This window comes from Lutjanus erythropterus, chromosome 3 (assembly GCF_056507025.1).
Source record: "Lutjanus erythropterus isolate fLutEry1 chromosome 3, fLutEry1.hap2, whole genome shotgun sequence".
Classification (NCBI taxonomy): Eukaryota; Metazoa; Chordata; class Actinopteri; order Lutjaniformes; family Lutjanidae; genus Lutjanus; species Lutjanus erythropterus.
This window is the reverse complement of record NC_139319.1, coordinates 12,861,943-12,879,677: the sequence shown is the minus strand read 5'-3', so window position 1 is coordinate 12,879,677 and position 17,735 is coordinate 12,861,943. Positions and strand designations below refer to the sequence as shown.

Below are 17,735 nucleotides of genomic sequence, written 5' to 3'. Positions count from 1 at the left end.
AGTGATATTTATTAGCATTAACCCTGATAACATGTCTCCTACTCTACACTAATACCCCAGCATCCACGTTGTTTCCACTTAACCACTTAAACACACACCAACACACCAAAGTCGGAGTAACGACTTTCTATCTTGGAAACTGGGACCGTCCGAGGAGCACATGAATGCACCATAACTGTCCACAAGTGGGTTTAGGGTCAGAGGGTCCATACTACATAAACTGATTGAGTCACACTTACCAACCTTTAGACTTAAAAAAAAACATAGAAAGGATTTTGAACATTTGAGTTTGAGACTTTGTTTCCTGCATTCTGGTGACTTTTAAAGAATGAAAATAACAAGAACACATCAACAGCATTTCATGCTCATTTTACTGTCATCTCCCTGGAAATAATACAGAAAAACCTCACCCCTCTGCTGTGAACACACTAATATTCATCATTTTCCTTTCATTTATTTATTTTTTGTGTGCCCAACTGATGCTGGCAGAAAGAGTAGACGTCTGGAGTGATTCATACTTTTAGTACTTAAACACACTGTACAGTGTCAGAACAACATTGTGATCATGAAAAGAAAAAAAAGGTGTGAAATTTGTCATAAATCAGGAGAAATACAGAAGAATTGTAATCCTGGCAGGAAATAATGAGATGGCAATGAAACACAGGAGTCTCAAGGGAAAATCGGGAGTTAGCGCACCAAGTATGGAGTGGGTTTGAAGAAGGCCCAAGATGAAGACCAGAAAAAAAGAAAATCCAGCAGATCAAAGTACAATACAATAAACCCCTATACCATTAGTTCCCAGGTTGACACCTCTTCTTCCTAATATGATAAATAAAGGGTCCCAACATCTACAGAAACTTGGGGTGGACATTGGATATAGTAAAAAAATAAAAAAAATAGACAGGAAACCATGGTGTTTAGCCACCATTTTCTAAAGAAGAAAGGAGAAGGAATTGATCTCAACTCTCTCAGGAAAAAATCTTTTTGCCCAGTCCACATACTTTTTTTTTTTTATTATTGCACTTCATAAAACTACCAGCTTTTCAAATGTTTTTGAGTAAGATCACAAAAGAAAAGAAGAAAAAACAATCAAATATAGAATTTGAGAAAAGACATATGTAGACCACACTGAAACTATCAATGTTGGAGGTACATGAAAACTGTATGGGCAGCCAGATGTTCTGTATATACTCACATAATTAACATAAACCTGCGGTGAAAAGTTGGTGTCTTTACAGAATATGTCACAAACAGCACATATCTGAGGGAAGTTAACAGAAAAACAAAACAACATCAACAGAACAGAACTTTGCTTTTCTTTTTTCATGCCCCATTAATCATTTCACAACCCCTCAGATTTATCTGGAGAGGCCCAATTTCAAGGTTGGGAACCGCTGGACTAAACCAACAAACTAAAACATGTAACACCTCAGTCATTTTTATGCAGTACGAATGCATACTTTCGATACTTCATAATAAAATATAATGTATATTAAATGTCAGAAAGCAGCTAAAATGACAAAATCGGACATTCGCATCGTGCCAAAGCTCAAAGATACTCAGTTTTTAATAGCATGAGGCAAAAAACCCCAGCAAACCCTTACAAGTAAAAAGCTGGAAGTTGAAAATATTTGCTACCCTTTGCTATAAAAACAGCAAATGATTAATATTACATACTTTGGCAGTGAACCTGTTTTTTGTTAGGAAACCTTGATGCCAACATACAATATTAAAGACGATAGTGCGCTTCTGTCTTTGAACCAACAGTTTGAGGAAACCCCTGTTCTTGCTCCAACATGACAATGCCCTCATGCACAAAGAGACGTCGATAAAAATAAACTTTTTAAGGGTTGTAGTGGAAGAACCTGACTGACCCGCACAGAGTCCTGACCTCAACTCCGTCAGCTCCTCTGGCACTGTGAGCCAAAATCTGTGCCTGGTCTGTCTGATGCTGTTGGGACTAAACGGGGGCAAATAACAGCCGACAGGTTCCAAAAAAAAAAATGTAGTCAGCCTCAGAACAAGAGAGGAGGTTGTTACAGCAGCATCTTAATGCTCATGCTTTTAGAATATAATCAACAATCACACATAATGTTCACGTGTCCTCATACTTTTGGCCATGAAGTGTGCGATGCAGGATGGGGTGTTAATGTATTACTTTTTTTGGGTGACATTTATCTTCATTACGTCATGGCAAACCTGACACCGAACACTGTCAACTGATGGGAGTCACAGTATAAATAAATAATAGATTTTGACCTTTCATCAAAGGTCAGTTCTGGCACTTGTTTGCTCGAGCAGTATTACCATCTCAGTTATAGTTTATGTAACATTTTACTGACCACTCGATCACTCTTTGCAACTAAAAAATGTGGTAGAATCACTCAAAAACAAGAGACATCATATGACCAAAAGGTTTAACAAACAGCTGCTCCACAACAAAGTGAAGTGATGGTTAATTATTTACACAGAGCAGTCAACTGGGTCACCTGAATTCTATAAATGTCACCATCAAGATGAATCAAACTGGCTGCAAAAAAATACACAAAGACCACAAAAACTGATCTGGCCATGTCACTTTATTAAAAATATCAAAAAAAAAAACAACAACAACAACAAAAACCAGTACATAAAATGTCAGATCAAATGGCCAAATCTCTAAAATGAAAACATTTACAAAAAAACATGACAGTGATCTATGAAGTTGTCTTCACTTGCAGTACCTGTCTGCTTTCATTTTGCTTCTCCTGTAATGAAAACAAAAAGATGACATGTTACATTCAGTGCTGCAGTGTGTCTGTGCAATCTGTTATTGTTATTTGATTAATTCAATGTCCACGACTAAAATCAAATCATTTTGAACCTGAAATCAACGACAAACTAACTGCGTGGCATTTCTTTTCTTCTTTTTCTTCTTGGAAAAATATATTTCACTGCATTAGTATTAATAACTGATAATTATGTTTTTAACACCTTGTTCAGTCAGTGAATTAGCAGCTTTGTTTGGTGCTTCTGTTGACAAACACATGACAGGATAGCATGCATAAATTCTCACGTATCTTACTTGTTAAAAACTGCTAGGATGATGCTGTGAATACATTTTCACAATCTGACAGCATGAGACTACCTGAACTGTCTGTCTGTGATCTTTTACTTGTTCAAATGTCACATCTAATGCTGCAGAGTAAACACATTAAAAATGAATGGAGGCTGGTCCCAGTGCAGTGCGATTTGTTACGCTTTTATGTAACATTTTAGTCCTAAGCCATACAAATCTCCCTAATTCAGACGCAGTAAGTCTCCAGCTTCTTTTAAATCTCTTCTTAAAACTTTTCTCATTGTAAAAGCTTTGGAAATGTTTGATATATATTTTTATTTTCACACTTTTTAGTCATTTTTTTGTGTTTACTTCCTCTCTACTGATGTCTTTAGCCTTTATTCTTATATTAACTGCCTTGTCTGGTTTTATTTCTTTTTTTAAAGGACTTTGAAACATTGTTAAGAAGTGCAATATAAATAAAGCTCACCATTATATTTTATTAGTATTATTGTTATTATTATACAGGAACATAGATGTTGATGTTTTGGATGAAGCAATATAGTCCACATATTATTTTACTCAACATTTGAACTGTTTTCTTTTTAAAAACACTGAAAACATTTTTAAAAGCATCTCTTCAGAAGTATTTATAGTGATCATCATCTATCATTTTTTAAAACTACCATTAAAGGAAAAAAAAAAATTAACAGGAAGCCAATGAAGACATTTACGTGCACAAAATATTTAGGTTTTTACCTTTACTCCAAAAAGACAATAAGCTACTTTGCTGTTTACATTGTTAATGAAAATTAATATTCCTCCAATATTTCCATTTATATACAACTGTGCATACTTGATTAACTTAATGATGAAACAAACAGAAACAACAACAAACAGCCTCCCAGGTTCGGTGTTGAAATGTTTGTGCGTATTCAAAAACCTGTTAATATCCAAGTCTTTTATTCATGCTTAAAAGTAGATGCATTTCTCGTGCCAATCAGAAATGTGGGCTTTTGTGTTGTGCATGCATCTCTACTCCAGCCTTGCAAACCAGCCACTGGCTAGTGGGTTTGTTTATAACACACAGAATCTGGGATGACTCTTCCAAATGTGCTGTACACACGTCCAAAGACTGCTTATAAAGCCTGAATAATATCTGCACATCCCACATTTTAATCAGAAAATGCTACATTTGGGGACTAATTCAGAATATCCTAATGAAATATGCTGTTTACATGATCTGATATGATATTGAGAATTCACTTCCACATAATGTGGAAGGAGGTTTATAATTTTTTGTATCTAATACTCATAATTTGATCTCAATTACCAATTACTCAATTACTGTGTGAGATCACTGACAGTCACGTGAAAGTGAACCTGTCAGTGCAGTTTGATTTTATACCTTCATGTGTAAATTTCCATTACAGATGACAGAATACTAAAGGAAGAGTGATAATACAACAAATGTAAATGAGGTGTTCGAGAATAAATATATAATGAGCTTATTTTCACACCTGTCAAGCAAAGCCTCGTGGAACTTCCCCTCTGTTCTGGCTCTCTTTAGTGTGGAGGCGTCTTCCTCATTAACCCTGAGCCGCCGATCTTGAAAACTCTGAAACTTCTTCCTGTAAAAAAAACACACAGAAACATTAATAAGACAATTACAAAAGGGCAAATGTCTCATCGCTCAATTCACACGCAAATAAACACAGACTCTGAAGTTGTCACAACTTATCCTCTTTTGAGAGCTGACACTGAGCTCTAAGAAGCTACATCTGTAAAAAAAATAAAAAAAATAAATAAAAAAATCCAGATAATGAGCCCAAGAATTACCAAAGCAGAGTCTAAATGTTGACAGTGGTAGCAAAGTAGCAATAGGCTGAATGGCTAAGCCGACTAGCTGCCACAAATCAACATATACAGAAGTATTATTTAAATATTCAGCAAAGGGATCGGAGATAACAGTGGAATCTGCTAATGAAGGTGGAAAATCCTTTTTATTTCAGCCTGAAATGATACATGCCTCTAAATAAGCTCTGCCAGAAATGTAGCACAGTACCAGCGCACTGTGTGATAGACTGTGAGGACTCTATCCTCCTCCTCCTGTCAGTCAGTGAGCTTAAAATAATCTGTTATTCTAATGTAAGCAATCTCAAAAATATATTCAAATATCTGCCCAAACAGTGCTATAAACAAGCGAGGCATCCAATCAGAAACTTCTTTGATATTTAGTTTCTCTTTGCTCTGCCTGTGTTTTATGATTCCCGGGCTGCACTCCATCCTGAAAGGCATTTTAGACGCTAAACACTACATCAAGACACAGGCTCAAGGGCAGCCATTATCAACATGTCAACACGATGAGTCCATTTCCACAGCATTCATCTAAAACAAATAATAGAGTTGGAACACAAGCCAAAGCATGCCAAGCAAAAAACAGCTTCAGACATATTGCCCGGAAGTTAATAGGCCGCAGACGGGCCGTATATAAAACACTTGGAGCGTCAGCAGCTGAAATGTGGTGTTGCCTGCTTTCTCATCCCGCACAACAGCAGACCATCAATTCCATCTTTAAAGCCCGGGACTGATGAGGCGGTAGCTTAAAGGCCTGATCTCACATCCAGGGATGTGATTTTGTTGTCAAAGTCTTGTCGGTGCACACCGACACAATGTGGAGATAATGGGAAGGAAATCACAGTTTTTCCCCTCAATCAGAGTAAAACGCTCAGAGGAAGCTGAGAGGTACACTGCTTAAACCGTAAACCGTCAAGCTGTTGTGAAACAGAAGTATAATAATGTGACGACAGCTTAAAGACAAATATCACTGTAAGAAGTCATTGCCAACGTCTGAATAGGAGAAACAAGACAGCCAAAAGATACAGTATGTGCTACACTGACAGTAAAAAAATTCAATATATATTTTATCTGCATTTTGAAAAGGAGATTGCATTTCAATAACTGGATTCTCAGTGTAATAAATGAGTGAAATGTGAGTATTTTTTCCTCTTTGACATGAAGACTTGAGATATGCTGCCTTTTAAAATATTTTGCATACTTTATATTTCTTTATATTTATCTCACATTACAGCTAAACAGTGCACCAATCTATGTTTCTGCAAACATTTTAGACGAGTAATATGCAATTTTGTAATATAATTTTGATCCATGTTTGATCACCACTGCCTAGTTTGATCTGAGTTTTGTGAGCAGTGACTGTTCAGATGCCGCTTTCTTTTTTTCCCTGAACTTTATTAAGCAAACAAAGCACACGTTTGTTTTTCAACCCCTGCACCTCGGGGTACTCTGCTTCTGATTGGCTAGTACTCGTTGCCTCTGTTGGTTGGATTGGTTATAAAGACTGTTTTGAATGGATATGAATACAGGTTGCCTTGAGATTTTGGCTTACCCTGTGTGCCCAGTGGCAGTGAATGTTGCATACAGCACCTTTAAACAAAAGCCCAGGAATAAACACTGTTTGTAAAAACTTTAATCATTCTTGACAATATGTCAGAGAGGAGTTGATTACACTCTAATTTGTGCACATTAGATGCAGCAGAAAAAGGTCCACTGGCTCTATTACCCGACAGTTAATATGAAAGTGATATGCAGAGAGAAGCCAGTATGGGTTTCCTTCATTTGTTACTGAACTGGGCTGCTGATGTATTCAGTGAGAGCTGAAGTAATACACAGTGGAGGTTACGTACACGTAATTGACCTCACAAGACTTCACGTTGCCCCTGTCCTCTTCTGCAATGTCATCTTTACGCTTGGCCTCCCGCTCCGCACTCGATCTGATCTGCTCATCATTCAGGGGGGAAGAAAAAACAGAAAGAAAAGTTTCGCATTAAATATCAATACCTTGAACCCCCTGAAGCGAGGTCACGAACATTTTCCCCTTCCATCTCCCCAGTCAGGACCCCGCTGAGATTGCATGCTTAAAATGAAAGGATTAACATGCAACCTTGTGGAAGAACACAATTTACACATCACCTTCACCATCTCGTCGTCCCCCGCTGTCTTGCTCTTGGCCACGATGTCCCCACTGTCACTGTAGGAGATGAAACAGCTATTTGCTGCCAGGAGAGCCATTTTGCCCTGAGGCAGAACAGAGAGAAAACAGAGGAGGAGGCAGTAGATTAGATAGAATTGCAGTGGGATTGGTTGTTGTGACAGGCATGAAAGGTTGCCTGATATTTGATGTAAAAGAGTCTCAAGGTTGTGCCAGGCAGGTTGTTTATAGGTTCAACAAAGCATCAAGGCGAGCAGTGCGCTACAGTGATAAGGTAGATGCATCCTGCATAATGAATTAGTTGTTCCTGACTACAGCTAAGTGTTATCTCTCATGGGCTAAACTCCAATCAGCCACGAGGTGAGCCATGAAAGGCAGGGGGCAGCCCTAAAAAAAAAAAATAGTTCCTTCTTACATGATCTGACAAAACAGCAAAAAACATACATTTTTATTTCATACTTTAACACTAATTATTATTTATATGGCCATCTCTGGATTTACTTATACAAATACATTTTAAAAAGCAGTATTCTTATTACAAATAGACATTTATTCCAGGATTCTTTGCACTGTCATGCAGTCTTGCACTACTTAAACATACATTTGAAACCAGTGATTATTTCATTTATCGATTACTATGCTTGATTATTTTCTTGATTCTCACTTTATCAATAAAATGTCAGAAAAAAGTTAACATATTCAAATGTGTTGTTTAATCCAATCAAAACCCAGAACTATCCGGTTTATTATCATATGACAAAGAAAAGCATTACACAGTCTCATACAAGAAGCTGCAATTTTGCAATTTTGGCATTTCTGCTTTCTATTGAAGAGAAGATGACCGCACGCTCAGCCCCAATTATTCTGTTGTATAACTGACATTTCAGCCACACACGGTCTTTCTCAAGGCAAGTTCAACACGAGTACTAGATTCTGAAGCAAATTTCAGACGTCCTGTTACAATCCTTAGTAAGTATAAGCAGAATTCTAATAGTTTAAATCAGTGGACTAAAGTTTCTCTTAGAATCTGGTTTAAGGAACATTAAATCATCACTGAAAGACGGTCTAGACTGCTAAGATGGGTCTCTTTTGACTCGGATTTCAAGCCAGCAAGGTTCGATGGGAGGTTTAAATATTCGTATTGAATTGGCATCAATTGTCATCATTTGTTTTGTTTTAATAATGAAATAAAATTCATAAAGAAATGTGATACCAATTGAACTGGCATCTTTACTGACATATATAAAATGAAGAACAATAAGAAACAAAATTATACTCCAGTATTCAATCCACTGAGAAACACTTAACAAATAAGCTTAGATCAAAATGGGAGAAAGAATGTGGACTTGTCATTTCAGAGGAGGACTAGTCGAATATGTGATCTGTACAGTTTACTTCCACCAGTTCGGGTCGTTGGAGTTAATTCTGTTGGCAGAACTTGATCAGATATTTCACAACCCCAAAGTTAAAATGTGTCCAGACAGGTGAGATGGGAAGGGGTCCACACTGAAGGTCATGCAGAAAACAGCTGGCAGATCATTTTCCAGCCGTTCAGCCATACTGGCCGCTGGTAATAACAAGTAATACAAAATATTGTTGGAGATGGATTTGATGGTTCTTTCTCAACAGTCTATTTTGGGACAGCCATTATTGCAGCTCATCTACTGGTGTGAGACAAATATCTATTAAAGATGTTATTGGCAGCCAGCAAGAAAGTTGAAACACAAAAATGGTTACAGACCGAAGCTCTGACAAAGACTGGCAGGATAGAGACTGTGACTGAAGTTCAAAATACACAGGGAATTACTTTTTTCGATAAATCTACTGGTTGATAAATTTTTGCAGTACTGGGAAAAATGTATTTTGTCTTTGTGTCTGTGACCTCACAGAATCATCACAGATCTGTTACTGTATGAACTGACATGCACTTCCATCTGTATAACAACAGTGTGAATATACAGGCGACAACAGGTTGTTTTACTATATTTTTTTGTTTCTTTAAAAAATACAGCATAAAAAAATCAGAGTAAAGGGTACAAAGAACAGGGCACTTGCTTGTTCTCATTTCGCAATTACACAAGTCAATAAAGTATAGTTAGGAACCAGAGCTAAACAACTGAATAACACAACAACATTAAAAGATCACAGAACTGCAATGATTAATTGCCAACTATTTTGATAATCAATTAATCAGTTTGAGTATTTTTCTAGTTCAGCCTTAATTGTCCTGCCTGAAATTTGGAGTGCAGCACAGCAGAACCAAACAAAGTTTAGTGACTTTTTCTGCACCAGCATTGTGTGCAGGTTGTTAATTTTAAAAAGGGACAAAAGAAATCTATTTTGTTTGCCTACGCCTTGTTTTCTTTTTGCTGTGGTACTGAAAGAGGTGTTGAGTATCTTTTTTTAATTCTAGTCTTGTAACAAAGGGTAGACTTCTGGTATTGCGACATCTTTAATGTATATGCATTGTGTTTGTTATTTATGCCTACAATGGGTGGGAGCCCCCTGTGATTTAGGAGGCCCCCATTTCTGTCTCTGGACAGAGACCTTTGTAGCATCTCTCTCTCTACATTTCTCAATCATCTATTTCTACTGTCTGTAATCAGGGCTTAAACCAGCCATGGTTCTTCAAAAGTGGTACAGTATTGGTTGCCATAAAAATCACAGGACCAAGATGAGACAAAAGAACTTCATGAGGGTTGTGCCAGATGGAAAACAAGTCTTATATACTGAATTTGACACCAGGGTTAAATCTACATTATGGGCACCAAGATTAGATTGAACTTTAAAAGATCCACTCACATCCTGGAAGACTGGTTCCCACTGTTCCCTGGCGCCAATGGCATCAGAGCGCCCCACCACCAAACCCTCAGAGTTGATACCCAGGTACTTGCCATATCCAGACTTCAAGGCTATCCTGCAACAGCAAAAATTACCAAATCAAATTCTACAGTTGCAGTACACCGAAAGAGTTTTCAATGGCTCAAACAGACAACATGATTCAACTAAATTCAATTCAAACTTTATTTCAGACTCAAAAGAACATCCATAGTAATAAAAAAAGAAAAAAGGACTAGTCTGATGTTCATGGGAAAAGCCATAATGCGTTTTTATGTGACTTTACAGAACTGTTTTGTCCTCATGACAGGAAAGGTTAAATAACAGTGGAGCGTTCATCTGAGATTCATAACTGAAGAAAACAACGTGCAGTCCTCCACAAAGAGAGGTTGGCTGGGCCTGTGGAAGGGTAAATTACTATTGCACATCTAGACACTATAAAAATCCCCTGCAGAAGCCGGGTATTAAATCTGTTGGTGAAGGATTATCTGTGGATGCTAATGCAACGTGCCGTTCGTCTTTGCGTTCTCACCTTGTGTCTGACAGCTTGATGGCAGTAAACTGTTCTGGAGGGTCGGGTCCTTCATCATCTGAAACACATAGAGCAATGTTTACCTTTAAAAGGTTTTATGGTTAGTGTTGCTTCTCAAATGGCTTTATATTGGTCCGTCTGTATAGAGAATTATACTGCTTCTTGTGTTTTTCATAGTGTTAACATTTATTATTTCATAATGAAAACTCCTCTCTCTATTTGTTGCTAATTACTTACACTAGAAGCAAAGTTAGAATATTCTGTGATGCCAAATCTTTGACCTGTATCCAAATTCTGGTTACTGATCTTTTCTGATTTTTTTTAATATATTGTATGGGCTTTTTATCCCTTTATTTAGATAGGACAGCAGGGCAGCAAAGGGCCGCAGACCAGAGTCGACCCCACAGCCACTGCAGAAGACTAAAAGTCTATGTGGGGCAAATGCTCCACCAGCTGAGCTACCAGGCCGCCCTGATCTTTTAGTTTTGACATTAAAAGCATTAGCCATACAAAACGATCATTAAGTAGGGTTGCAAAATTAATCGGATACAAATCTCGACCAGGATTTTGGCTTCCCACAATTAAACGAGCATGACCGACTGCAATATTGACATTTAAAATGCGTGCTCCGCTCATAGAAAGCTCAGCTGCATTTCAAATGAAGTGCTTTTTAAAGCCAGCCACCTGCAGCGGCAGCCTGTGCACAATTTCCTGGATGTTGCGGCTGGATTCCAGAGTAGAAGATTTTGTTACAGGCTTCCTACTGCTTTGTGTCAAATTCAAGCACTTTTGAACTACTCAAAATGATTATTGCACATTTCATCACATTAAATCAGATGTTATTGTGCTACCAAAACTATCTTTTGTGATAAGATTCTACAGAAGGGTGGCAAATAAGAGGAAAACACAACAATGTTTCAAGAATTAAAATGCGTCACCTGTCTGTAAGTAGACTTGGCATCTGATATAACCTGAGTGAGCCAATATAAAACGATCACTCAATCATTAGACAAAGAAATAAAAATTCATTTTCATTTTCATTTTCAAGCCAACACTCATTGAAACAGCAACCTCCTGTCTCTGTTGTTATTTGTTTGCCTTCTGCTCACTGTTCCATCAGAGGCCACACATCAAAAAAGAGTGACAGATTACCCAGTGGAGTAGTCTTAATTTTGTGTGAAAGGCAAAAGCAATTAGGCTCTCTCTGACTTCTTTTATTTCTTTATCTAAAAAGCAAACTTCTCAGTCGGATTCCAATTTATTATGAAAGTTATGCAATTACAATTTCAAGCAGTTTCGGGCACTTCAACACTTGAAAATTAATTAATATACAACAACACTAGCTGATCAGATTGTACCCATAAAAGAGTTCAAAATGCACAAAACGGTTACAGGCCGTCACAGCATCAAGAACTGCGTTTTAAATTTCTTATTATTGACTTTTCACGATGCAAGTAAAAATCAATTTTTACAAATAAGGGCCAGTCTCATTTTAATGCACAGATTTGCACATTCGCAGGAATGCAGTACAACATGGAAGTGAAAGCAGCGCTCTGTTTACTTACATGTGAAAGTGCAATTAAAATATTTTGTCCTTAAAATTTATAAATATTCATACTCTCAATATTGATAAAAAAAATCATCCTGATTATCATTTTGGCCAAAATCATGACGCCCTGTCATTTAGTATTTAATTAATTACTGTGCAACAATCATGTGCCTTCATTAAAATGTGCATAATTTCTTCTCACACCAAGTTCCTTGAGACCTGCTTTCTGTTTTACTTATGCATTCTTTTAATTAATAATTCAAACCCTCTGGCTAGGTAGTGCTTTGCTAATCTGGGTCCAGTTCACCAGCACTGAGACAGTTGGAATAAGGCATGGAAGGAACTGTTGTGTTGCATTTAAATACTTTATTTTATACTAAGCTCTCCTGGGTTTCTCATGATTTCATAAGACTGATCTGCCTGTGATTAGGTCACTGTCTGACCTTTACAATACATCAAGCTTTTGCATAATTTGTGGCGTGTCATACGGGGTTCAGGTCAAGGGAGAGCAGAGCCTGTGAGACATTAACGAAGAATGTATTAATAAAGCAGAGGCAAAATGGGGCATAAAATGCTTATTCAAAAGGCTGATTATCTTTGAAATATGTCAGGTAGTGACCCTCAGAGGTGGCTGAGAGAACATCAGCGTGTTTCACAGGTGAATGCGAACAATTTTTTGCAGTTTTCTGTGATGCTGCATCATCCACAGTGTGGCATCTGTGCAGACAATCCAGTCAGGATGGGGAAATTTCTTATCTCTATTTCTATACTGCTAGCTCGCGTCCTCTTTCATCTCCTAGAAATGAGCTTAAGTGCATGCCGAGGATGAGGACCCACTTAGGGAATTGGGATGTTTCAATCTCCCAGCCATTTTCACTGGTTCTCACAAGACGTGGGCTGAATTAATTGTTAGTAGTGTCTCGTCCCGGGCAGACTGTTTCACTGAACACCACTCCCTCAGAAGTGCCTGGAGGCAGAAGTGAGTGAAAACTCAGGAGTTAGTTCTGTCCTTACCCTCAACTCAACCCTTGTTCAGCCTTTTCAGTCTGGTGTCTGGATTTACTACTTAAATACCAACTGCTTTGTGGACTAAAGGCAACCCCTCCTTCATCCCCTCAACACCTGGGGCCTACAGTAAATGTAACCTCAAAACTGAGTTCTGCAAGTTTGTCCAACTGTGGGATGAGTGAATACATGTAGAATTTGCATGATCTTTTACAACGGCCAGAATCCTACACAGTGCTATTTTTGCATTATAATCCTTCTTTCAATTTCCCCCAGGTAAAGCTCATCTCAGTAGCTCAGTCTGTAAGGACTTGGCCACCAGAGGGTTGCCAGTCCAAGTCAAGCTCTGAACGGAGAGGTGGACACCGTCAACCTCAAACTGCTCAGGACAGCATCCACCTCTCTTGAAGATTGCATGTGTACGTACAAGCCAACATATATTTAAAACAATTAACAATCAAGTAAAAAAAAAAAAAAAGATTTTTCCCAAAGGGTGATTAATCATCATCATCCTGGGTAAGGCCAGGTGATTCGGATCAGTATATTCATAAAAGATTTTTTTTTTTTTTTGTATCAGCATATAAAAGCACAAAGAAAAACATCTTTTCACATTTAAAAAGCTGGGACCAAATGACAAACTGTTAACTGATCGTCAAAATAGCAGAGCTGCACTCTAAAAGTCGAAGATTTGAATCATGGGTCAGACAATCCTCAGTTGACTAAGTTGTTTTTTCTTGTTGTTTTTTTTTTGTCAGACAATGTGCAGTGCAGCACAATTCTGTCCCCAGAAGTAGTTGCAGAATGAGCACTCTTCCATTCCCCCACATCAGTTGTCCCACCTTCTCGGAGCAGATGTGTGCTACGGGCTGCTGACAGATGTTGTTTGTAATCATAAATTGGACAACAGCATTCTGCAAAAATAGTCACATCACTATAAAATCCAAAGTCTTGGCCAGTTTAGAGCAACATTCCATGTTTCACTACAAAATATTACCTTAAAAAATACACATCTAAAATGTGCCTTTCTCCGGCTCAGAAATTTATCTGGGTTAAGGCTAAAAATTAACTTTTACATTCAAGAAATACTCACTGAATTAAAAGTAAATTGTTCAAATTCTCTGTAAAATACTGAGATCTTATTTCTCTGGCAATTATTTTGAGTGCAACGGGAATAATGTGACCTCGAGCAGTAGACCCTGTTGTCATCATACAGCCAGCAATGGCAGAGCCCTGACAACAAAACTAAAAGCCTCAGAAAATGTAGAAATTTTGGGTCCAAACATTAATACACACTGCTCTTTCATACACAGAAATAAATGTTTCATAGCAGAAAAGAAATTATAGAGTATGATAAATCAGGTACTCCCTATATAGAACTTTTCTACTGTGCTGAGCCAAGGTGATCAAATTGAACTGAATGAACCACCCGGCTCCTCTGAAGTCACTCCAAATGTGTCTTCTTACCTTTGTGTGGCGCACCCAGTGTGAAGAGCCCACTGTCCAGTGCATGGATGTACGCGTTGTTCTGCATCTCTATGGCAACTGTTCCAGTGATTTCCCCAAAGCTGCTGACAGACCACCAACCACCTGGTGAGCAGAAAAATCCATATCAAAAGGTGGAGTGACACTAACCCTAACCCACCACTGTGTCATTGAAAGCCATGGTAACATTAAGATTCAGAACCCAGACCATTTTTGGAATTGCAAAAATATTACTACTACCTGGAGCTACTAAACTTTGTAATGTATTGCATGGGAGAAATTATAGCAGTGCTGGTATTGAAAGATGTTCTTGTCTGTTGCATTATTTGTAATTTGACAACTGGAGTTTTAAAAAATCTCTTTAAAAAGTACAATCTATAAACATAACGATCGCCCTGAACCAAACATTTTAACACAAAGGCTGAATCTGCTATCACTCTCAAAGGTCTTCTAATATTTAAAAGTCTTGACAACAACTACATCCAAATTTCTGATCCTGTGAACACCATTGTTTTTTAAAAAACAACTTCAAGGCTTTCATGTTTTTAATGATGATCAGTACAGAATCATGAAATGCACTATAAAATTTCTTTTAAATTATGTATGTCAATAGACCTTAAATTTATGTGGTCATAAAGAAATCAGATTGGGCCTTGAACGTAAATATTAAATGATTTTGACATGCACATACCACAAGAGATATTTCTGTATTCAGTCAATTTAACTTTCCCCCCATGGTATTGCAAAGCATATAAAAAGCACAGCTTCTCTAAAAAATAATTCACTCCTTAATGGGGAGATTAACAGGAAATAAAGTCTGTTTGTTGACTTATGCAGTTTAGAAATACAGGACATACCAACAATGTCAGGTTTTTCTTCTTCATTTGTTGCTTTTCTCTTCTTATCTTTATGCTTCTTCTTTTTCCTGTAAAAAATATCATTAACATAAAAGTCTCCATTTGCATTTGCTTGCTAAATGTTTAATAACACAGGTAGGCCTTGCAAGTATACCCAAAGATTAAACCTCTCAGGTGGGCAAGTTAATTTGTGTAAAACGAATAAATTTTCCTTGAAAGTACAACTTCAAGCCTGTTGAAGTCAATAACAAATCTAAGACATGAGCTGCAGGAGAGGAATGAATCTTGCTGATTTTAAAGAGTAACTTAATGCTGGGCTGAAAAAAAACAGTGTTTTACTGCTCTCTCTAATTGAAAGTTTCTAGTCTGTTTTACCTCTGACCTCTGAACAGATATCACTGTTCGGTGTGGTCAGAAATGTACTCTGTTACACCTGTAACTACACCTGTACATCACTGTAGGGATGCACTGATTTATCAACTGAACATGTGTATTGTTCATTATTTGCCTTGATGAGTGCAAGCAGCCCATTGGCAAGTAGAATAACATTCAGTGGCCGATGTTTATCTGTTGTGTCGCATCAATTCTGCAATGATGAAATATTGTGTTGGTTATCTGTGGTCATACTCAGACTCAGGCTGCACTATTTGATTAAAAAAAGTCTGCATTTTTTGGTCTGAAATTGTGATTGTGATATGGAATGCAATTAGTGGAAATGATCAGTTTTGTATCACAGTTTTCATGTTCACAGACAAAAAACTATTAAAACTGTGGTGTTATATTTATTGAGATCTGTTCCAAACAAACACATTTTCTTTCATCTGGAGAACAAGATTTTCAGGCAAGGTCATTTATGCAGCACTAATTATAATGCTCTTTTCACACACGTTTTCCTTTTTTCAAAAAACAAACAAACTGCGATTTGGTTATTGCACTTGGCCATATAGCAATTTTATTGCTGCTGAGATAAATTGTGTAGACCTATGGGCTATCATTTAAATTAGCATTTTAAACATCCGTATCAATATCAGTTCAGAATTTCACAGTTCATCCCTACATCACTGCAGTAAAGTGGATAATTAAATGACTTGATGTCAGCAGAAACCAGTTATTCTTTAAATAGATTTTGTTGTGCTGAAACCTGTCCTCTAAATAAAACTTAGATTCTTTTTATTGACAAGATATTCAAAATAGCAAAGTGACTGATGTTTTTAAGTTTATTCATTGATTATTAGCTATTAATTAGTATCAAATAGTATTCGATTTTTTATTTTAGTTTTTAATTCACAAAGTGCTTCAGTGAGAGTCAATAGTTGCTTATTATTTGTCGACTCACAATGATGGAGCCTTCAATAATCTTCAATAATCTACACTCTACAGACTCTCAGAGATTTTTTCTCTGAGGTTTCTTGGACTTCAGAATCAGAGATACTTTATTTAATCAACGTGTTCTGACATATAGCTAATTAACATTACGAGAGTTAACATTAACAATGTCAAATCAACATATTTAAAACACAAGACGTGATGTGACATTTCGGCTGCTACTAAACCTCATTTGGGAAAATTAATTTAGTTAGTTCAAATAGAAATGTTTAGCTAACTGCTAGTTAAAGAAGAGGCTAGCGTGTTAGCTAAAAGTAAGTATTTCTAAACGGCCGAGTTTGATTTAAGATTTGCAACAGCCTTTGTTATTTCAACACAGTTAAGAATGGGTATATCGAAAACACACGGTAACTTAAATTAGTACACTAACTTGCTCTATGATACATCCATGGTGTTAAAGTTAACAACATTTTAGCCTGAGCTAGCTTTAGCATTGGTTATACAAACCCAGTTAGTTAGCCTTGGATAACACTGCAGATGGTAGCGATTAGTGGAATCAAGTAAAAGCAACACTTACCCTTTGTTCAGACCCTTTAAAACAAGTTTGGTTGATTTTACGTGAGAATATTCAGCCATGGCTTTACCTAGCGGGTTAGCACGACTACAAAACAGTCTGCAAGTTGTGTTTCCGTTCAAGTACGGCAGCCGCGGAGGTACAAGCAAAGTCGCATCCCTCCAAACCTCACTCCAATATTTCTTGCTTCTTTTATTTTACAGGAGGACTGTAAAAAAATTCGGCCACACAATCTATACCTACCACACTATCGAATTTCGGGAGTTATGCTCAGGATACTTTTATACAACTGTAAAGAACATTACAGGAGTGACCTAGAGATGGAAATACATGTAATGTACACTAATGCAATACAACAGTCACAATAACAGTGTAATCTAACGTAACAATTGTGCCTTTTTGTGAAACTATTTTCAATTAAATTTTAATTTGCTTACATTAGGATACAGGAACTTATCCAAAATGTTTGGACTTTTTGTTAAACCAAAAAAAAAAAAAAAAAAGAATATTGGTTAATGGATTG

General features: G+C 37.2%; 1 protein-coding gene across 1 annotated transcript; it reads right to left on the bottom strand.

The window, feature by feature from the left end:
- Positions 1-2,608: 2,608 nt before the first annotated feature.
- frg1 (FSHD region gene 1) lies at positions 2,609-17,368 on the bottom strand. Its single transcript, XM_084715055.1, has 9 exons — positions 17,216-17,368; positions 15,313-15,380; positions 14,438-14,560; positions 10,420-10,477; positions 9,852-9,966; positions 7,031-7,135; positions 6,745-6,836; positions 4,558-4,668; positions 2,609-2,747 (listed from the first exon to the last, which is right to left on the bottom strand). The coding sequence occupies exons 1-9, from the start codon at positions 17,272-17,274 to the stop codon at positions 2,711-2,713; spliced, it is 768 nt and encodes a 255-aa protein (XP_084571181.1). The 5' UTR covers positions 17,275-17,368; the 3' UTR covers positions 2,609-2,710.
- Positions 17,369-17,735: the final 367 nt, after the last annotated feature.